Source organism: Varroa jacobsoni, unplaced genomic scaffold, assembly GCF_002532875.2.
Source record: "Varroa jacobsoni isolate VJ856 unplaced genomic scaffold, vjacob_1.0 scaffold_1107, whole genome shotgun sequence".
Taxonomy (NCBI): Eukaryota; Metazoa; Arthropoda; class Arachnida; order Mesostigmata; family Varroidae; genus Varroa; species Varroa jacobsoni.
In genome coordinates this window covers 192,686-216,369 of record NW_019214009.1, presented here as the reverse complement: position 1 = coordinate 216,369, position 23,684 = coordinate 192,686, and the positions used below count along the sequence as shown (strand labels likewise).

At 43.8% G+C, this 23,684-nt stretch overlaps 1 protein-coding gene across 1 annotated transcript in view; it reads right to left on the bottom strand.

Annotated features, from left to right (window-relative positions):
- Positions 1 to 23,684, bottom strand: part of LOC111266662 (uncharacterized) — a 135,428-nt gene that overhangs the window by 48,458 nt on the left and 63,286 nt on the right. Inside the window, exon 2 of the mRNA XM_086971000.1 lies at positions 3,971 to 4,284. Within this exon, the coding sequence (XP_086827126.1) occupies positions 3,971 to 4,284 (314 nt within the window). The remainder of the gene's footprint in view (positions 1 to 3,970; positions 4,285 to 23,684) is intronic.

Below are 23,684 nucleotides of genomic sequence, written 5' to 3'. Positions count from 1 at the left end.
ATATATGTCGACAGGCACATTTTTGGCGTCGGCTAGACACCTCGGCGTTCATCGACTGAGAGCGCCGGTAGCTGCAGTAGCAACAGCATCGTCTATAGCTGACGAAAGGGACTCGAAAGGAACAAGTCAAGAAATAGGCGATTTTCGTGCTCCAGGATGAAGCAAAACACTGCTGCACTAGTACAATAGCGTTCATTCAATGGCGATCTCTTCCGATGAAGCAATGGCGGCCAGGGGCTGTGGGGTAAATAGTCGCCACCGCACACTTCGATGTTATCACTGCGTGTACCGTTGCTGGTTGCCGTCTGCAATAGTTATAGACATCAAGCCGCAGCTTGATTGACAGCAAGACAAAACGACGCATTTCTGCTGCATCGGACGAAATGATCACCACGATGCCAGTTGAGCTATCTCTGCCGTCAGTGCTACTATATTTACTGTTCCTATGGGTCGTGGAGGAAGCACTGCGCCGTAACGAGTTGATACGACGATGACGAGCAGTAACGGTTCTATTTTAGGAGCATTAAAATGGTTGTTGCATTAGTAATCAGCTCGTAGCACTGAAGCTTCTCGATATTAACATCGTCGTTCTTCGAATAGCGTAACCTTACCGTAAACCTACGCTAAACTGCTGCGTCCACAAACGCTGACACAAGGAGCTGCAGTACTTGGATTAACGGTACCGACATCAGATCTAAAGGCCCGACCTTATCGCTGCCTTGCATAGAAAATACTTCGGTAACACAAACACCAATAGTAGACGAAGTTGCCGGCGTCATCGCGAATGAAGGATGTCCATGTTGTCGCGTTATGGGCGCGCCGCTGTCCCATTTCCTACGCCTTCCCAGTGAAATCCACCCCAGTCATTACCAGCGGTTCAGTAGCGAAGTCAACGGCGTGGGGAAAATAGAAAAGGGCAATTTAGCAGTAACAGCAGAAGTTCAACGGAGTGACGGGGGCTCGTCGCTGCTACGAAGTAACGAATCGTTGTTGTCGCTGACGCCACTACAACGATGGCCGCGTCAGCAGCGAAAGCCACATTTCTGTCCAAACGCAGATTGAACCCTTATTTCCTGCTGCAACTTCGACAGTTGAAAAGATTATTGTTAAAAGGAGGTAACTACGAATTACGAACAGCGGTCTTTGTTGAAACTGCCGGCGCGTGTGTGCATTGGCTGATCGGTGTGAAGCGGAGGGAAAATCTATGGGGCGCGAACAGACTGTGCGAGAGGCGATCGTCGAGGTCGCCTAGTTTCCGCGATCGGGAAATCAATGGAACTTTGCAGGAGTCGGCGCCACAGAAGTATCTTAAGTGGCCTGTCGATACCGTTCGAACCCATTTCGGTCTACCAATATGTAGATGTAAACGACAGTAATGATCAAAAATCGACAACTTCACTGAGTGATTAGCAGAAATGGGTTTACCAAATTGTCTTCGTGTACATCAGCGCCTATACATTGGAAAACACCATGTCAACATATCGTTTGCTTGCCCGAGCTTTGTCATGTCTGAAAGATTGCAAATATAGAACGACTAAAGAAGATCGACCTAGTTCGACCTGGCCTTCTCCCACAAAGATCCGCTTTCAGGCCTATAGCATATCGTACCGGAAAAGTTAAGTACATTATATGGTGATAACTGATAGTTAATGGCATAGCGAGACTCTCATTTATCAAGTGCGAATTTGTTTAGAACACAGAGAATGATCAAGCACGGGGCGGGCCTTAAATGTAAATGTGGCCGTCTTAGGACGTTTGCTTGTAGCAAAAAACTTCTTTACCTTTTCCTGTTCGTAACTATTACTGCAGTCAGCACTGGGAACTGAATGTCCAAAGCATGCGTCTAATTCCAATCTAGTCCTTTCTTTGTTCCGACATGAAATTATTTTTGATAAAAATGTACTAGCTAAAAGCCAGGTGCTTCCGGCTTTAAATCTGCTATCACCGTGGGGCATTCCATCAGATGGACGATAAAGTTTCATTGAAATCAATTGTTTTATAAAAGCAGCGCTTTAATGGAAGGGCTTCTCCGCTCAATTCAAGTGCTATTCCAGCACTCGGCGAACGAACTAATGGCGGTTTAAGCCAATATATGTATAATGAGGCTTGAGACTCTGGATTCAAATCGGTTTTTCCCAAACCGGTTTGTTTTATTATTGAAAATGTACTCATAGCTTGCTCTACAGGCAGGGCGTTTCGACATTGCGAAGTATTGATCAAACTAAATCCGGCGATCAATCGCCCGACGCACGCGATATCACCTGCAATTCATATCTAAGCAGGATACAGAAGATTTTCTTCTCAAAAATTACTTTCAAAGACAGTAACGTCGCTGGGTTACTTCAGCGACCAGCGAAGACGGTGAACGAGTCACCATCCGTGGAAAAGTACAAGCTTTGTGTCCTAGCAAATAGGTAGCGTTTTCAGTATCGAGAAATAATTATGAAGATTATAGCATCGCAGTCATGTGCTCAAAAGCTATCAACACGTATAGTGCTGTGAAGATTGACCGCACCGATGATGTTATGCTACGCTTTACGCAACATGTACGACTTTTGCTAGACGTTGTTACGCTACCGAACAGTATAGGTAGCTCAATTCAAAACAGACAAAATGGCGTCCCTTAGATAGTAACAGATTCCTGTCTACCAGAGTGTCGTTCCGACAATTTACCCGCATAGACATGTATATACGCTGTTTCAAGCGGAAAAAAAAGCTAAATTTCATTATGACCAGATGGCATTCACCTGTCCGTAAACATATTTTCTTATGTAGGACTGATACAGTTTGGCTCGGATTGTTGCAACAATATTGTACACGCATCATGCAATACATTGAGATCTGAGCCGATGTATTTTTCCTGCCACGTTGCTAATAGAAGCCGCGTAAACAGTACGCAACAGTGGTACAATACTGGGCGTTCGAAAAATCTGGACCAGTCCGTTTCCGCCTTGCACCGTAACAAACATATTGCAAGAAAGAGGCATCTGCTAAAAACGACGGCAGAACTAAATAAAATTGATATTGTCACGGAAAGCGGTACCTTTAAGAAGACGACGTCTATTCACATCTATAGTAGTCCGCCACCGAAGACTAGACGGTGTTTCCCTGGACATCGTACCTGTTCTTCAAGTTCTCATTCAAAAGTATCGCCAGCTAGCCAGCCAAGACACAGACGGGGCAGCGTTGAAACGCCGACATGGCGCGCTTCAGGTTATACACTCAACGCTCGCAGAGAACTCGCGGCGTCTCGTTCGCTAACAATTTCATCCTGCCACGAAATTGCCCGGCTTCCATGGCCGAATCAAGTGCCCATTGCGTTGCCGGAGTTTTCTACGATCGAAGGTAATTTTAGCAAATTTTTCATGTATAATTGAGTCAGATTATTTACCCTGTTAGTATTTCAGGCTTCTGGCCGGTTTTTATTTAGTCCGTAGAAATGTTATTTGAAAACCTACCCATTATTAGATTCGAATCTGCTGATGTGAAAACCAGTAGAAACCATATTCAACAAGACGGTAATTATATATATATATGCGTGAACACTGCGTTACGTCTATTAAAAGATAACAGAAAATTCAACAAACCGTTTTTTTTGGTATATTTAACGGTTTACCAATTGCTCCCCGCTAAAAATAATAAAAAGCAATACGTAAAAGCTCGGTATGAGATCGCAATCAAAACAGAAAAATCATCATCATCATCATCGTCGTCGTCGTCAGAAAACGATTTCTGACGCTGAGATTTTCGATCATTTAACGTACATTTTTTGGGTTAGCTGCTTGATCCGATTTTGTAACTCAAATTCAACGCTCACAATGAACCATAGATCGAATCGGTTGATCTGAGAAAAATTCTAAATCTTGATCTAATAAATTCAACACGACTGCAGTTTCAAGAAATAGATGTGATAAAGTCACTATATTCAGGCCTCTTTCAGGAATGTACAATAGAGCGTGTGCTTGCTTACTTTTTTCGCCGCAGTATCCTGTCCTGCTTGCGGGACTTCAAGGATTTTTCCGTGCCGGTAGAGGACGGGCGCGGGTCGCTTCGTCGTTGGCTGCGTTTCAGCAGCGCTGCTATCGCCGGCGGTTGATGCCTCGGTCGAGTTCTGAAGTACTTCTGCGTCTAGGTCGTTGCCAGTGGTCGGAAAGTCCGGAACGTATACTGCTTGACTGGGACTAACTTCCGACGTGGACTTTATCGTCGTCGTTGCGGGCGGAACTACGAACGTACTTAACGTAAAAGGGTGTTGCGTTGAGTCTACGACTGACTCAGTTAAGGCTAAAAAAACAGATAAGCAATAAAAAATGGTTAGGACATTAACACCTATAGCCGTGTAAATAGCAAGCTAAACTTCGGCTGCGAATAATATAAAGGTGCTGGCGACGGTACAAGGATACTTTGGTGAGGACTGCTATCTACCTTGGGTTTAATTAATTTTGAGGTTTCTGAGAACTGTTCATTGTGCTCGACCTTTTTCCAGGTACGGCAGATTCGTTTCATCACGCATAGCTTCAGATTGTCCAAATCCAATTCAGAGCACATGTATCTGTCAGGGTGTCATGTACGTTCGTACGCGATTTACGCAACAAGCGCTAACAATTCTTTCGCCATTGACGTTGGATCCGATATATCGCTGTCTTTTCCACATGTGGTCCACGGCTTTTTATGTCCATAACACTCTAGTGCTAATATAGTTATTGGCATCAATTACCGTACGAGGCGTTTCGTGGCCAAATTGGACACAACATGAAGTACCTATCACCCGTACGAAGTTTGTAATCGCCTGCAAAACGTATTGCCTGATATTTTTGTAGAACGAAATAGCATTAGAACGACCTTTTCAGGGTCAGCTGCAATTAATTCGCTTCAAGTACCTTTGTGTATACAAGACATTCGTAGCTTTACGACACCTTTGGAAATCAACTATGGTCAAACAGTACCCAGACATTGCACCTTTCTGCCCACTAGGCCAGATCGGATCAGGTGCAATAATGACAGAAGATCTCCTATTTGACCGAGTAGCTTTAACGTGTCCAGTAGTACGTCTATTACCTTTTAACTGAAGGATGTATTACCTTTCGATGACTTGCCCCGAGACAAGACCGACAACAAGCGCCATCTCAACGGCATACAGAAGTTCATTATAGTTGTAACCATATTTAATATATAATAGAAATTGCTGATTAAGTTAATTATTAGTTCGCTCCTAACCGCTTCAGCAACCGCAGCTGGCATCGGCGGTTTACTAATCCCCAGCGGCACTAGCGGCGCGATGGCGATGTGATAATATTTCAATAAAAAAATCTACATTCAGAGAGGAAAAATCAAAAGAAAAAAAAAGATAAACAATATTTGTACGTCGAAAAGGAGGAATAAGGCAGACCGATAATAATTTGGAGCGGGCTTGCTGGTTGGCTTGATAATAAACAGCGTCGCAAGAAGAACAAGCAGCTCTGTCAAGGTTTATTAAGGAACTTTGCCTATGTAAATTAGAAGTTATTCTGTATTATTCGTATGGTCTTCATGTATTTGTATTACTTATGTATTTTAGATTGAATATACAGTAGTATACTTTGTGGTGGTCTGATGACTAAATCGTGATTAATTTCCGTCACATCAAGCAGATACATCCCTGATAGCGGATTCATTTGCTGTCAATAAAACGCATCCGTACCTCACTTCACAGGTCGACGCCGACACCGATCTGCGAATCGTCTAACACATTCTATGTTTACCTTTCCTAATGCAAATGTTGCGTACGTATAGAATTTCTTTATGGCTCCGTTAGCATTCGTGAACAGTAGACCCCGTTCGGACTTCAGCTGTGGCCTTTTTCCCTTAATTGTCTTTTTTTCTTTCTTCACAAAAACGAATTTTTCGGTCATTATTCCACACAGGTTGCCATCGTTGAGTTCACCGTACGCTTTACTTGCATAGAATATCTGGGGTGGCCGTCAGCATCAACAATGGACGAGCTGGCAAAATGTTCTTATGATACACATGCCTGGCCACGGTCAATGCTCGTTCCTGTTAGGGCAGCACAAGCCGTATGTGCATTATAATGCACGTATGAGTATATGTACGAAGTTATGGTAGAAACCGGACCGGGTCGAGTGCTGATCGCAGGTAATGTTTACGCCATAGATAGGCCAAATGTCACACAAAAGTTATTGCTGACAACGAACCGGTTTATCTATTCTTGATCCCTTTTTTTCTGGTTGTACCACGCTGTGTATCGTGCCTTACCGTAAGAGCCACTGACCAAGTTGTTACTTGCCGTAGTTTCGCTGTTTGATGTTATTCCCTGTCCAGCTTTCGGACATCGCTGGCTATCGCAGACTTAGAAGAATAACAGCAGAAACACGAGGACGTCAGCAGGATCCAGTACATCGAAACGCGGAAAAGAGACAAAAAATGGCCATCGTCATTATTAATATTGTTATAGTAATCCATGTTGCTGCTACGGCCGCGGCTGCCTGTTTCCGTTTTTCCGCGGTGGGTGTCTCTGATCTCGGTCTCATTTTCTTGCTATTCATATACTGTTTTTCTGCTTTATGTTTCTCCCCTTCCCATGAGACCAAAGGACCACCCCTATTCGTCAGCTTCCTCGAGCCGTTCATTGTTATCAGCGAACATCTGCTAAGGAATAGGCCGGCTGGCCACTCGCGTGATCCACCGACTCCGACAAGCCGACGACTGAACTGCCGTTGCTGGTCCATATTATTATTACTATTATCATTGTTCTTGACGTTGTTGAAAAACTGTAAATTCTTCAGAAAAAGGCTGTCCGCCTCCTTCCAGTATTGCTTCGCTTTAGCCCCAGAGAACTTGTAGAGCGCTTATAGCAGCAGCAGTTGGCTGCCTCGGCCTTTATAACAGGTAGTGGTGGAAGTCGTGATAGTTTTGTGGTTCGGTCATCACCGGCATGACAATGACTACCGGTACGTCAGCTATTGCAGCGCAGCTAGAAGCGTGCTAGGGAAGACTGAGGATTAGACGAGACTGCACAGATGAAACTAACTTGCGAATTTGCTGGTTATCCGTTTGCATTTCTGTAGGGCACTCGTGGCAGTGATATCTTGTAATGCACAGCTAAACGGAATATCAACTGCGTTCTTATAGCTGGTTAGCTCTAGCGGCCATAACGTTAGCCCCTGCGAGCCCTGTTCCGTCCGTTGTCGCCACGGCGTTTATGGCTCAGGTGTGTTGTTGCCGCTGTCGGCTGGAGCCGAAGATAGAATGTGAGCTTTACCGCTTTGCCTGCTGCAGCCAGTCATCGTTATAGTCGCCGTCGCCGTAGCCCCTACTAGTTTTAATATGGCCAACCAAGATTGGCCGAAGTGGTTGAAATTGTACAAGTTTTGCCCGGTCGCCCGAACAGCACACACTTTCTCCCTATCGAAAGCGACTTCGGCTAATTCGTTGTTTTGTTCTTCGTTGAAAATCGTGAAGCATTAGCAGGTAGCAACGGCGGCGTCAACTTCTGTAAAAGAGGCCAGATTTCCCTCCAGATCTCTCTCTCTCTCTCTCTCTCTCCTTTTTCTTTTCGCGTCCACGTCCGATTCAAAAAGCTATCGCAACAACAGCACCTGTAGCAAGAACTACGCAATACGTTTCTTCTGTCTCCCTAACGGCAGCAGAAGCGGTGGACCTCAAAAAGGCATACTCCTTTTGCGGCGGCAGCACCGCTAGCGCCGTCGCTATTTCTAGCGTTAGCAGATATGCACGATCTGCCGAAGAACCTGCTACTCTTCGTATTTCTGCGTCTGGCTTCCTGGTTTCCGCTCTGCGTGCGACACAAACAAGTTGAAAATCTGCCAGAGCTGGCTGTGGCGAACAAGCGATATGTATGCATAGTACGTAGTAGTTAACAGCATTGGAAACGACAAATGAGGAAAACAACAACACGTGCACCAGCATCAGGCCGAAGTGAAAGCAGTGGCTAAGGAAAACAAACACGCTAGAGGCAACAAAGTGGCATTGACGGTGGTAGAATCTCGAGCACAATAGCAAAGCCGTTGAAAACGCACTATTTAACTTTGTCACAGGCTGGGTCAAAGTCACAAAGCGAAGCGTGTCTTCATTGCAACAACAGCAGTAGCGGGGTCGCAGAAGTTTCTCTATCATCAGCCTGCTCTCAGCCCGCCCTCTTCTACAAGTTTCTATTCGGTCGTTAAGTGCTCTTCATGTAGTACAATTTTAGTTGTCTATTATTCAGTCGATTATACCTGACTTTTATTCATCTCAGGCAAGCTGCGTCGAAAAATTGGTCGTAATAATATAACAACTAGTTAAGGTAATATCGGATGTTTAGTAAATATACACGAATGATTTAGATAACCAAAGTCGGGATCATCTTTCGATAGGACATCTATAATTTTATCAGGGAGGCGGTGGACGTTTATCGAAGGGTTCGCCAGCAGCGTGTATTTACAATAGATGCCTAATATAGCTACGAATCACCAGACCGGTAACTCGTTGAGCATTCGCTACCGGTAACGATGATAATGATGCAGAGATAGCAGGAAAAAATGGACACGTATGGCTAGCGTTTCTATGTGCGCTTAAGGCCGTGTGCCTCGCGTTAAATCATAGATTAAAACATAATCGTATGACAAACAACGAGTGATCGCGAGATGTAGTAACCAGTAAATCAGACTTGGAACAGCGCTTTTTGCCGCGAATCGTCTGCTCACTATCCGCTAGCCGGATTCGATCACCCTAACAAACGGGCCTCGTTACAAAGCCTTTTTCGGGAACTTCTATTTTTTGCTATCCCCAAAAATGCCAGTAGCCAGTAATCGCTATATTCAGTTCACTAGGAACAATGACAACACCGTTGTGTCACATACTAGCCAATTTGTACGTACCCCAGCCAGCTGCCGTAAATGGTGAAGTGATCACTTTCTCTCCCTATATATATATATATATATATATATATATATATATTCATATGGTATCTCTCTGTAGTTGCATATTGGTACAACTAATGCTGTTAACGCCACTGTCTAAAATATATGTGGTCTTCGAAAAAAAAAAACCGGTCAGATAAATCTAGCAAAAATTCGCATGCGCACATACAGGCGCAGAGACAAAAACAACGGTACAAATACACAGAGACACAGACATACAAACACGGAATTACGGGATCCCCTGCTCTTCAGATTGTCCGCCACTTCAATACACAAAAGCAAAACGGACTTCTGCTACTACTGCGCGGAATTGACGATCTCGGCCTGTCGCGCCGCCCTGTGCTATTTGCCCGCGGCTAGCGGCGTCGGCACGATCACCGGCGGCAGCAGTAGCCACAAGAACTCGTAGAGCGGAAAATCATCTTCAATCGTTCACTCATTCCTTTTTCAGCCTGTCGCTTCTATTTGCGTTAAGTAGTCCGCCCGTAGCCTTCGCATCATCATCAACAATAAAACAGCAAGCAGACGCACGATCGCTGCGTGCAGCGGTCGCCGTTACTGCCGGCGCAGACATTAGCAACAAAACGACTCGGTGATCTGTCGTACATATAAGACCATAGCCAGGAGAAGCAAGCAAAACGTTGAGTGGGTTTAGCTTCTTGTTCAGTCAACCTCTTGCCGCCAACGGCAGCAATGATTTCCGTCGCTACTGTTGCCATCGGCGCTAAATAGATGAGCTTGAATAATTGTGCTGACGCTTATGACGATGATGTTTCAAAATTCATGTTTTTATTTAAAGTTGTAGTGGAAGGGAATCGCTGTGAAGAGCCTATTTGCGAAGGGTCGATTGGAGGTTACGAAACGCGCCGAAGCCAATGGTCGGGGGTGGAACTTTCTTCAGGCGGGCGGGAATAACATGGCGCTGCCGCTGCTTACGCTGGTGTTGGTGCCGCCCTGTGTTAGCGTCTGTTGTCTGTAGCGGCATTTCATAGAGCGACTGGGGAGAAAGGGGATCAGGCAGAAACGAAAGTGACGAGCACACGTCGCCCCTGTTCAGTCGAGCTCCTAGTTATTTTCAACAGCAAGATGGCTTCAGGAAGGAGATTACGACTCTTTCTAATGTATATGTAACCAGCATTCGACGTCATACAACACAGCCGGTATAAGATAAAATCATAGTAGAGTAAAGAGGTGGATGGGGTTTGCAGAGAGAAACGATACGTATAAAAGAAATGGTGCGCTAATAATAACAATCAAATAATTGACGTGAAGAGAAGTTTATTGAAGTTCAACGAGGTTCCGTTGGCGCTTAAGTTCGCTGTTGACGAGGCCGAAACTAAATTAACCTTTACAACGAACAATGTTTGATAGTCGTTAGCCTGCAGGGGTCTACGGTGGACGTTGTTTTCGTTTTTTGCCCCTCATGTTAATGGGGTTATAATAGAATGTAACAGTTGATATTTCTCTTGTCAGTCGATTGAAACATCGTTTTTGAACAAACTGTAACGTATGTCTTTCGGCGTTTTGTCAAACTGAAATAACTTACTTATTGCGTGTTAAATACTTTTTCATTAAAGATACGTTTCCATGGAAATGTATCAATTAGTTAGCGTCAATTTAATAATAGTAATAAGATTTCAGTGGTAGTTCGCCCACAGGTATGGCTTCCATCTAACATAATGTTTAAGCGTGTCATACGCTCATGGCCAATAAAAAAAAACTACTCCTGCCTCCGGTTCTATCAACTCACACAAAAACACATTCGAAGGCAACGAAGTCGATTTCCAACACTACTTTCATAGAGTAGAACGGCATCTTCTGTACGGACTTGGGCTTCATATAATCCGCATTATATCGATCCCACCGATCACAACCTATTCGAAAGAGTTGGTTTCGATCAAAGGCGATCATCTAGTGGCAATATTATCATTGCCACACTCAGGATCGCTATGATCGTCTTTAACCCAGTGGGTGACCCAGCCTATCGAAGTACGCGTTATCCTACGAACAGTTCACTATATAGTAGAGGCAAGCAGATGATTCTGCAGGGCAAATGCACACAACAACGGTGTCTTTAGACGTTTAGATCTGCTTGTTTCCAGAGGTAGTTGTAGCACAGGTTACGCGGCGAACAGAGTATAACTAATAGATGATCGTTTTCTAGTGCTTGGCGACTGACCTACTTATTATTACCCTATACTCGATCGTCCGGATCAGGTGAGCTGATTTAGCCATCAGCTAGTAGATGATATCCTGCAAGAAAACGAAGAACGTGGATGGACCTGTAACAACATCGATGCGATGAAATAGGAGAGCTGAATATGTGACACAGCAGGAAGCGAGGAGAAATGGTGTCCAGCTTTCTTTTTTATGGCAATCGATTTAATCGGCTCGAGTAGCTGACCAGAGCGATTGTTGCTGCCGCTAAGTGGTGTGGACAGGCTTCACCTCAGTCTATATCGTCTCGGTTGGCGTCTACTCTTCTTGTGGTGATCTGTTGTAATCACGGTAAACGTGTACTGCACACGCAGCATTTTAGACCGTGCTGTCTTGTCGCTTCTGCTGTCATAACCATTGAGGTAATCTGCCGTTTAATATAGTAATCAGTGTGCGAGCGAGTCAAACGTCTTCGCACCGTGGTGTTATTAGCTGTCGCTTGGGTAGGCTGTATAAAATCGTTAGCAGCACTTCATTTTGGTCAGACCAAATGTGTTTAGCCTGTTTCCATTGGAAAACGAAATGAAGGCAGATCAGCAAAAGCCTTGCCAACTTGGACGGAGCGAATCAAAACCGGCGCCCCTGCTGCTGGCGATAGCCGCAACGGCTACAGTTGCACAGGGGTCCTGTGGTTGATCACCGCCGCTGCGGGTATTAACACAGCAGCAGCAGCAGCAGCAGCAACAACTCGGTCCACGTCACGTGACGTGACGAGACGACAGCCGATTATATCGAAACGAATAGACCCCTTCCATCGATTGTCCTCAGGTCTCCTGTCTGAGAACAAAAGGAATGTTGGTTTTACCCGCTAAAAGTTCCAACTACTAATATTAGGCCTAATGTGACGGATAATAGTCAGCCGGACGGTGCCGACATGCTATGCTCAGACTTGTTCTCTTAAAGGTTACCGATGGGAATTTTTCCGCTGGCCACGGCAGCAGCAGCAGCAGTGGCGGAAACAGCGACTCCCACGGCACCATCGCGACAGGTTCAGTCCCAAAAACAACAACAATAACGATTACGATGACGTAGCAACCCAGCAACGGGACGTCGTGCAGCACTGAGTAGGGTCGGGGTCTAGACGAGCAGGATAAGGACGACAGAGATAAAGGAAAGATGTAGATGACCCTTTCCTTATTGCAAGGACTAAACTAAGGGCCATGACCTGACGTCGTGCTGTTACCAATTACGAACGATACGTTTTATACGGCAAAGTAAATAGTACTTATACGTGTAGTAGTAGTAGCAGCAGATACACTACTACTATAGTAAATTTATATACCCAAACAGATGTACATCAAGCACATGTGTGGACAGTATTAGATGACAAAGTTCGTATATGCGAGAAAATACAAGAGCAGACTGCCTGCCTGAACGCATGCGGAACCGCTGCATTCTGCTCCAAATTTTTGGCTACCTTCTTTTTGGCCGATGTCCCAATTGTCGCTGTTGTTTCTTCACAGGCCAACTTCGAGCAACTAGGAAGTTCCCTCGTTTTCCATGTCTTCTTAGTCTTGTCATCCCTAGGTTTTCTGATGTAGAATTTCGATTTATGCTATTAGCGTTCATATGCATAATAACTTAGTACTGCTAACTGTAAACACTCTGCAATAGGGTAGTAATTCTAAGGGACAATAGTCAAATGGTTTCCACGGGTACGATTTGCTCGTGATGTTTATTGGGCGGTCTTTAAACAGAACTGAATATATATATATACGATTTTAGCATTAGCATTACAAGTAGCCTTTGGCAGACGGTGATGACGACGGCGACGACGGTTCGTATTGGATGTTTCCTTGCTGTTTCCGATTAATAGAAGCAGCGTCAGCGAAATTTACCAGAAGCGCGGCCGTTAACAGCAGTATCAACTGTGGCTAGTGAAAAGGCCCTGTAGGGAAGTAGCGAATAGGTACAACAGCGCCAGCCAACTACGTGAAGAGGCAAACGAAAAGACCTTTTGCTACTTCTTCTTTTTCTCTCGAATATCGACAACGATAGCATTAAGAATTTAAACCGCAGTAGGGTATCTGATCAAATACGATATCGTATTTAGATTATTGTTAACTTCGGTTGCCGAAATCAATTTCGGGAATAAATACCAGGAGCAGCATTGTAGGCAATGGGCCTTGCCACGGCGGCTGCGTTTGGGGAATGACAACTACGTTCAGTGACGGACGTCTGACTGTCGAAACTGACGCACAAACACAATGGTGCCAAACATCTGCTAGTTATGATCCAGCTACTTTGGCAAACAGCGAGGCATGACACGAGCATTTGTGGCTGCAAGATTAGTTTGTCAAGACAAATGTTGATATTGGTTTAGGGGGCATTTTTTTTCATGACACGCTTTTCGTAAATAGTAAGCGTTCTGTGAATGTAGTGAACATATACATTCAATTCTGTATCTTTCAATATTTTGTCAAAAAAACTGCGAGGGAGAAGGACGTTTAAGCGAATGCGAATTTCTCGCTTCTGTTAAAATAGCTCTTCATGGACAACCTCCGCTAAAACGGTACCCCTCCCCTCACCCCACTTTTAAGCTGACTGATCATTTGATAATAAAATAAATTTAACTTGACCGCCCATATTGTGTAAAGACTGCGTTTGCTACAGCTCTGGGGCTCGCAATGCTGTTAAAGCGAATGATACCAACCTATGAAATTGCACGATTTGCAAAGTATATAGCGACCGTCTTTAACAAAAGAAGTGCTCTGCTACGTAATAGTTTGTCTGTTTTTGCTTCGCATTTGTCGTGTAAGAAGCTAAGGCTTGATCGCTTCGGCTTGTCAAGCTACAAAGCTCGAGCATTCGCCCAACGTACAATGCATAAACATAAGTTTGGTGCCATTTTTGCGTACAGCTCTGCCATTCAGACGAAGATCAAGCGGCAAATCGTCACTGCATCGTAAAATCACTTCTTGACGGTTTCATCCTCGATCGATTTCGTAATCGTAATATCGTTTCATTGAAGTCTGTTAAGCTTCGATTCGTCTTGGACAGCGAAAAAAATATAACGAGTCTTCAATTCAATCCAGTATGCTCTAGAGGCTTCATTTCTATCCGTTTCGTATTTTCTGCTATTCTCCTGGTTCCGTCCTGTTGAACTTGCCTAGATGTGGCAACGAGTTCGAACCTCGGCAGCGGAAGTGGCGGCAGGTACAATACCAAGATGAAAAGAAAATGGTGAGCAATTGAAGCTTTTTGTGATCCTTGTACGTCTTTCGCATGGCGGAAGTCTCGTGGCGCTTGTCAGCTTTGCTTTTTACTTACTGTTCAAGTTGTTCTAAGCAGATGCCCGTTGTTCAGACGGATTAAACGATTTTGGCTATATACTATACTAGGATAGAATATATGTAAAAGCTATTGCAAACTTTTGTGGGGCAAAGCTATTGTCGCCACTTTGACTCTGCAACAAAAAAACGAACGCAAAATGCCGAATATTTTGTTTCGGGGGGAAGGGGGCATAGATTATTTATCTTTAGCCAGCTCAGGGTTTCAATTAAATTTGTCTTCTATCTAACTTCTCCTCCACGATCCCTGTATTATAAAACATATATATATATATATATGTGCATAGACGGCACACATGACAACGGAGTGTTCCATAGTCATGGGCACCACGCCAGCACCATAATAACTCTTCAAGCGCCCGCTTATATCACAGGATAATCTGACGTTATTATAAGATACTTGTACGCCTAATATACCCGACTATCTAGAATGACATTTATATCGCACAAACGGTACAGGCAGTTGTAACTATGCAGAATACATGGCACGCTTTTAAATCAATTACACTAAAGTCCATGTTAAAAACGGGGCTGAGTAGACGGCTTTCCATGAACAAAGTCCATGATAGGCCAAAGGGATTTGGTTTATGTTGTAGCTGCCTGTTAACACGCGCTAGTCTGAACGAAACTAATGACCCATCCTATTGTTAACGGTAGCCCTATTCAGTGGGTGCTCGTCGGTGGGTTTATCCGACATCGATGAAGCGTTCCCCAATTGGTTCCACGTTTTTGGCGTAATCACCCTTAATCGAGCCTAGAACAGATCTCCGGTTTTTTTTCTTGTTTTATATTGTTAAGATGATTTGATATGTTGACGATTATGTAATAACGGGAACAGAAAATAAAGCAGGTGAGGTGCTTATTTTGAATTCCGTTGCGGGATAAATTATAGGATAGTAGAGAAAAATAGAGAAAGTCGAAATTGCTACGCGCTGTGTTTGTAGTCGGCATAGCAGTGGCGATCTAGTGCAGCTAACTATCTCGACTCCTGTACAACTTGAATTTTTGCAGTTTAACTTATGACACAAAATACTGATCAACTTGACCAAAAACCTGTAAATAATGAACGCAAGTTTTTGACGTAGTATATAGTGACCGGCCAGCTACGGTGACCCACCTGCTCAAGCGAATTGGAATTGAAGAAAAAAAGAAGCAACGTAATTACAAAGTTCGACTCTTAATTGAGAGCTTCTGTCGAATAGGAAAACTAATTAGAACTTTACATTTCCGGTTTGACCATTTCGACGTATAAAAAAGTGGCATCTAGCTGTCTGGTAGAAAAATCCGATTTTTCAAAAGATGATCTTTTGAAGATCATCTTTGCTTGGTTGTTATGCCGCTGTATCGTTTTGCTCCATCAGGCCACCAATCATCTAGTGGTCTTGCCGCCTTATCCAGTGCCTGGACAGATCTATATGTTAAGCTATCAAGGTAGCGACAGTCTACCTCATTATAGCTAGGGTTGTTTAGAAAGGTTCCTGAACGTGACGCAATGATACAAAGCAGTTCTCTTTCTCATCAGTGAAGGAACCAATACACTTGGTTATCATTTAGCTAGATGTTTTTCAACTAAGTTAAATTGAAAATACAACTAAGAAGTTTCAAAGTAAACTTCTTTGCTGTATTTTGTGTGAACGCTCTTGCTGCTTTCTGACATGAGCGTCGTTTCGTGAACTGCTTCAGCAAACCTTCAAAATCTGCCCCCAGCTACTTCTGTTTTCCCATCGAACAGCTCGATTTTTTACGTTTTACGTACTGCCCACAGACCGAGACCGCAGCATGTACAGGATAATCGAGCAGGAAAACGTTTCGTGTAATTCTATGACTCTGGGCAGGAAATGTAGAAGCCACCGTCTGGATCGCGCCCTCGATCGGATGTTGGCTAGCCGAAAATAACGCACGATTGTAAATAAAGCAGACGACAGACTTTCTGCAACAACATACACGTACGGGGAGATGCTCTACCCCTTAAATGTTCTTAGGATAATTTGCTACGTTGAGACGTTAAGTCGCCGTAGAAACGACTATAGCGTGAACAGCCAAGGATATCAAGTGGCGGCGATTGTGGCGCTCCTACCCAGACGGATGAACGGCACTGAAAGTAAAAGTCGCATTGAATGCGTGCCGTACGTGTACACGCATGGACTAAATAATCGGTCAATGCTATGTTACAGAATTTATAGGAAGCTCATTATCAATTGATTGCCGCATTTTTCTTGCTAGCGTGACTTGGCGTTCTTCGTATATGATGCTCGGTATTTCTGCATACATCAAACAGTCAACCTCACATTTAGTCTCCTTGGATGCGGCACATTTGTACACTATGTTTGTAAGTTAATCGGTCGCCTATTCCTTTGCATACGTAGGCGAACGTTGCAGTCCGTTTCGTCTGTACCCCGTATCCAATGATTGTTTAGACTTGTAGAGCTCGTTTGAAAATTTTGCCGTTACCAATAAAGGAAAAGGAGGGTGGACATGGCAACCTAAACTGGCCAGAACGTTCCTAATATAATGGTGATGGCACTTACATTATATGTGTTACATTTATGTTAGTACGCGTTTCAGCTTCCGTTGCTCGTAATGTGACGAAATTCTGTCTATGAGCTAGTTACAACAATATCTATACGCGTGCAGTATATCTATCTACGTATGTATTTCGTCCATTTCAAATGTATCCTAATAACTGAGGACAACGGCGACCGAAACGTTTTTTTTTTGTTCGCGACCACAAGCTTTTCTTTCTGCCCGGCTGCGATTATCTTCAAGCTTACTAGTCACGAGGGATTATTGACCGTCGTAACTGGGTCGTACGCCAGCTACCTGTACGTACACGGCACGTTCCTGTTTCGTGGGCAGTTGTTTGCATGATGCGCTCATTAATAGAGCACCGCCAATCGCTGGACGATAGATTTGTCAACACGGTATTCGTAGTCGCTCCTACTGTTTAACATGAAGCACGGCCTTACAGAACACACTTTTAACTGTTCCGCTCTGTACGCATAGCTGAACAGCGCGCTACCTCTTTCCTCTTGATTTTCCTCTAGCCTTTTGGTATTGTTGACGATTATATTCCTTTACGGAAGAAGCGGCGATGGCAACGGCTACCATTCTAGCCCTTCAGACCTAAACGACAATTGAACGCTGCCATAGACATGAGGGAACAAGAGCGTCAATACAATAGAGCAAAACAAGGAACAACTGCAACGGTTGAATTTGAAACCCGGCGACTGGCGGAGGCGATGACGGCGGCCATTTTCCGTCGCCACTGCTACTTTTACCAAACCATACGATGTAACGGCCAACTTCGCAGCCGACAACGAACGGTGCTAGTAGGCACAACACAAAAAGATCCAATAGTACTTTTGTACGCATTAAGCGGTGCACCGCGACGTTCGAAAGCGTGATAGCTACCTGACTACGCACTTGTATCAATCATAAACATGCAAACATTTTAGAAACAGTAACACAACGACTGTCATCGGTTTCGGTCACAGCCCTGACGATAGGCCTAGCGCTATAGTCGCACGCCTTCGTTCACACAATTGCCATTGATTTTCGCTATCGTCATCGTCGTATTCACGAGCCAACGACAACAGGTCTAACGGCAAGCGATCGAATGAAGACGTTGTTTTGTTTGTCTATTTGTCTAGATTGTTTGAACATTTGCCGTTGAAACAACGACACTGGAACAATGCAGCCCCTGTGAAATGAGCGTGGTTTTTCTTAATTGCTTTTGCGAGACCCACTCTCAATTGCAGTACTAGTGCGCCACTGAATAGCGCGCGGTCTGTCTGCAGCACATCCACGGGCAGAGGGCGAAAACAAAAATAAACTAATAAGGGACACGACACGCCGCTTTCTAATGTTCTTCAATACTGGACAAAATATTGTCAAAGAAAAAACTTGGACAAAGTACGACAAACTTGTGTAACGTTAAAAGTTAGACCTACCATCGGCACACGGTGCCCGCGCAGCGATTTGAAGACCAGCGGTGAAGACGAATGCGAGATAAGTGATCATTGTAGACTGATCGATCCGTATGAAAACTAATGGACATCAAGAATCATTATAATTACGACATTTTCATTTTACTCGATCCTCTTGTTTCACACATAGACGGCCAAGCACCTTTGCGGGCGGACACAGCCAGTCTGGCGTTCCGCCTGCAGACTAAAAAGCACCGCCAAGGAGCGGGGGCATTTGCCGGCTTACCTAAGATGTGTATGGGCACAACCCTTGTCGATAATTATTTGATCGTTATAGAATGCTACACGTTCACGATGTTGCTATCAAGTTCAATTGTGATTATCGTAAGCTAAAGAACAACGAGTACTTCCGAGCTGGTTGTTCTTTAGCCATTGAGAGCTGGCCGTTGAAAACAATGACGGAACAGGTAACTAATATATGTCTATTTCGGCTCCAGTTTTCACGCATGCGGCTAACCCGGTTCAACATCAATCAACTGTCATTGCGTCTTGTAACATTTACCTTGGTAGCTAACAAACTGATGATTCGGAACCTTACTGCATCTAGTTCAGTGGCTACATTGGGCTCATTTGAACAACGATCGAAAATATAGAAAGAAAAAAATAACGTTCTGATAAATTCTGCTGGGGCAAATAATAACAAATTAAATCAATAGATAAACTCGTCAGTCAATCGATTTACGTATGTAGACACGTGACTTTGTACGGTGACGATCGATGATGGCGGTGCATGCATGGCGATGGTATCGTCTCGAATAAATGTTGCCACTGTTTTTAATATTGCGCACATAGGATTGATCCATATGATTAGACTGACCAATTTATATGTGTATTTCGTTCCTCGGTATGTGAGTTTACACAAGCACAAGCGAGCAAAAGCTCGGTATTTTCTTCTGGGTACGGTGCCCAGTTTCACCATCAACAACAGCCACAGTCAAACAAATCTCATTTAGAAGGCAGATATGTTTTCGGTCAGCCTCTAGCATCGTTCACAGTAGTTAGGAAGAACTGCTTGACAAAATGTTGCTAGCCGTATGCATATTGTTAAGTTTGTGCATCTGTCTTTTAGTATATGTCGCGCGTTGCTGCCAGCGCCTGTCCGTCTCACCGCAGTCGCCCATACTGCGATGACGCTATTCTCGCCTTTAGCTTGCCGTTTCTAATACTAGACATTTGTCGTAGCAGAAGAGACAGAACACTGCAGAGTCAACTCTAATGCAGTCTTCCTGGCCACTCTTAACTCTTTCTCCTTTTGTAGGTTGCCACCCCCTTGCGGTGTACTGTACCCTTGTTTCTTGCCCCGCTGCCGTCAACGGCAACGGCAACGAACTCTGACCTTTCTATCTGAATTTTTCTATATCGTAATGTCGACATCATAGTTCTTCATCGTCATCATAGTCAAGTATAACAACAACCTGATTTAGACAAATGTGGTTCTCACCGCTGGACTTCGACAGGCGGCCTGCCATCTTGGACTTGTCTAGGACGATCTTCATGTCTTTGTCGCCGTCTCCCAACGATGACGAAGTTCAAGAGGATGACAAGTACCGGAAATTCGTCGACGTTTAACGAAATCGGTTGGGGTCAGTTGCGTTGGAAACGAAGGGTGGCGGAGGTAAAGAGCAAAGGAAAAGATAGAGCGACGTCCAGAGACGAGTGGCTCGCTTCTCGGTTTAACAGCGGAATATGATCAGTCTACCGGTCTGTTAACCTGTCGTTGCTCTTCCACGGTCCCTCGAAGTTGGCCTTCAGACCATTAAACAGACAGTGGATAGCACGTACGGTTCCTCGATATTAAGTATTAAGAGGAGCATAATATGGAAGTAGTCCAAAATCCGCAGGAACGCTACTAGCTGCATTGAGAAATCATCGTATATTATTGACACGGTGCTTTAGCATCTGTGTCCGCAGTGGTACAGACTAATGACAACCAATGCCTAAACCATCCAGGCCCACATAACCCAGACGTCACCAGATCATCGAACAGACGGTACTAAACCATAAATATTAGTAACACTGTTGGATGACCGACAGCAAAGCGTGCCCAAGCTGACTGTAAGAAAATGACTGAACATGTGACGCGCATTGGTCTTGGGCAATATTATTACATAGTTATGTTATGTCCCGTTAACCCAAATGTCACTCGCCTGAAAACAGCATCTCTCACCGTCGTACTAGGCAATTGGCTATGAATATAAATGTAAAATTTCTAGTCGTAAATAATAAAAATAATAAGTGCACTAGCTTGGATCAGCTGAACACGCCCCAGGTGAGTTCAGAATCCTTAACGATGACCATACTAAGTTAGGCAAGAAACAGCCAAACACTATATATATATATATCAATAATGTCTGGCTCTAAACATGCCCTTAAGCGCAGGTAGCCTTTGCTGGACAGCCTCATACAACCTTTTGTTACTATAGGCCTATAATTCGAGGACCCGACTTTATAACTGCCTAACACTACAATTAGCACATCCTGTAGATGAATGTTGATGCCGCTCTATAATCAGATGAGCCAAAACCAAGTAAGCGGTCATGTGCATTGACAGGAAATAGGCAAAAGGGCCAGGTAACCCAGTGTACCCGGACGAATATATTGCCCCCCCCCCGTACCCGGTAATGGCTGTGTGATTCAGCCGTAGTCGACGTTTTTTATCGATAAGAAAGCAAACGAATAACGTTAAAAGCCAAATAATGGTAAAATTTAACTTTTCTTTCATATATATATGTATACATCTATATTTCGCTTTATGATTTTATAACTGTTATTTAAGTAAACGACTACCTATATTGTTTGTTGTTCAGTTAACGATCTAGCTGTTACGATCACGTAACGTACATACGTAATACGTCCGCATAGTGAGCTAGCAATGATGGCTCTGCTCTAGGGCACGCAGTCAACGATGGTGGGGAAGTAAAGGTCGACCAAGTAGTACTTACGACTTCAATTTTAAAATGCTTGCAGACCGAAGCGTCCATATACTAACTACAGGCTTTTTTTTTTCTGCCAAGATACATAACGTTCAATCTTCGCGTCGCACCACTGAGTTAGATCTTCTATGTGTTAGAAAAGAAACGAATTGCTCCATGGCTGTTATACAGCGGATTAATTCAGTCTACCAACTACAGATACGTGTACATGCGAGACGGAAGAAAGGCGCAGTCTAAGAAGTTCTTCGATTTTCTTAGTGTTTGTCAGTTGAAAAGAATCTGTCCCGATCGGCCGATGGCATCAGCTGTACTGCCAGTATGGCACTATATATATAACAACTTGTAGCGCACCGTATAATAGCTTGTAGCGGTAGCAATAGAAAAAATTGCAGGCTATTACAAATCCTTAGCCGAAACCGCTGTTCAATGTAGGTGGTAACTTCTATTGTAATGACGAGAACGGCCACTTTGAAAAGATACCCGCCCACTTGCAGTTAGCGTGACAAAAAAAAAACATTCGCAAAGTGGCAACAAAAAAAATCGTAAACGGACCAATGGACCGATCCGATTTTGCGTGAAGCGGCAGCTGGTGGTTCTGCGGGTACCGAGCGGTCCCCTGGCGAAGTATGAACTCGTTAGGAAACAAGTCAAGCAGAGGGAAACCTTACCATTGTTAGAACGAACGATGCATACTTATGCTAAACAGTCGTAGATTTTAGGCGGGTCAACTTAAAGTATGATATAGAAAAACGAAAACGTATTTATTTAGACTTACTCGACCCAAAAATGAACTTTACTATGGAAATATACTAGGAATAACTTGGACTTATGGTGGGTTATTGAGTGGATAAACTACAAGTAATACGCAATAGCTTTCTTTTCTTTTCACTGTTATATAGAAGCAAAAGTCTATCTAAGGTTGGTTCGATGCTTCCATATGGCGCGGTATTCCGACATTTAACAGATCTGACGGTAATTCAAATTGAGCAGACGTCCTCTAGATGATGCGTTAAGTTCATTCGGGCCCATTGGGCGGACGTGGTTAGATCTTGTGCCCGCTCCTGCATTTTCATTTAAGGTAGAGCAATATGTAATTCATTAAAATTCAACATATTGATTAGTTACTGAATTTCAGTGAAAGACGGCCTCTTATATAGGATCCGTTTTTAACCCTGCACTTCGACGAACTATTTTCGGAAAGAAATGCTCAAATTTTTCTTACAAACTATCAACCAGTTGACAGCATAAGTCTTACAAGAAAACACCTAGAAAAAAAAACCCATCCCAGATACCCATCCCACCGCTGGGTATCTGGGTAGAGGACAAGAGAAAAAGCAGCGACCGTCTCGATGTGCAACAAAAGCGAATGCTAATGGTGCAGGAACTACTAGACTAGAAAAACTTCATATAACAGCACTATTTAGGCCAAGTTAAACTTGATAATAATAGCAACAACGACAATAATAATAATAATAATAAGAGTTATAATAAGATAATCGTAAGTTTAGTATTACGCTATATACCGGTCTAATTATCATATGCATGGGCATTTGCGTTGTCTTTTTGAAAATGTAACGTGCGCGTATCATGCCCATATAGCCAGCCCAATGTATGTACACAGAGCCCGGTGTTGAAGTTGCAAAATCAGCAACAGACTTCGCCTTGCTTATAGAATGGGAGCAAGAGAAACTGACGATAACAACAACGATGAAATGGTGTCGTCCTTCATTGAACAAGGCTTCATTAACTAGAACACGATATAACACATAAGGCATGACGTAACTGTAATGAGTTACTTATGCTAATCCTACGGTTGTTTTTGCTGCGTTAGAATGGCGTGTGGAGGCCGACCCCATGTTGCCGACTGAACTGGCCAGCAACGGTTCCCTATGGAAATTCTAATTTCTTCAAAAACACCAGCAGTGACCACAGCATAATCATTATCCACCATCGGCAACGTACTTTTCAATGTAATTTGGTCGGGCCATTCTATTAGATTGCTGAGCTCAACATCGATGCGCAACAAAAAATAGGTGCTTATCCGCACGTGCATCATCGTCACTTTCGTTTACCCGGTAGACGCGCGCAACGAAAACGACAGAATCGGCAACAGCAAGAACAGAAACCGTATGACTAATAACAACATTAACAACTATGAATGGTCATAGTCATGGTGATAGGCATCATAGTTAGAATTACATCAATAGTAACTAACATGCTAGTAGCGTATATGTACATCCGCGCAAACAAACAGATTCAGGAAATTGGGACGTAGTCTGTCAGGATGTGGCACCCCACGGTCACTTCTGCCCCTCGTCTGAGGCACACTGCTTAACCATC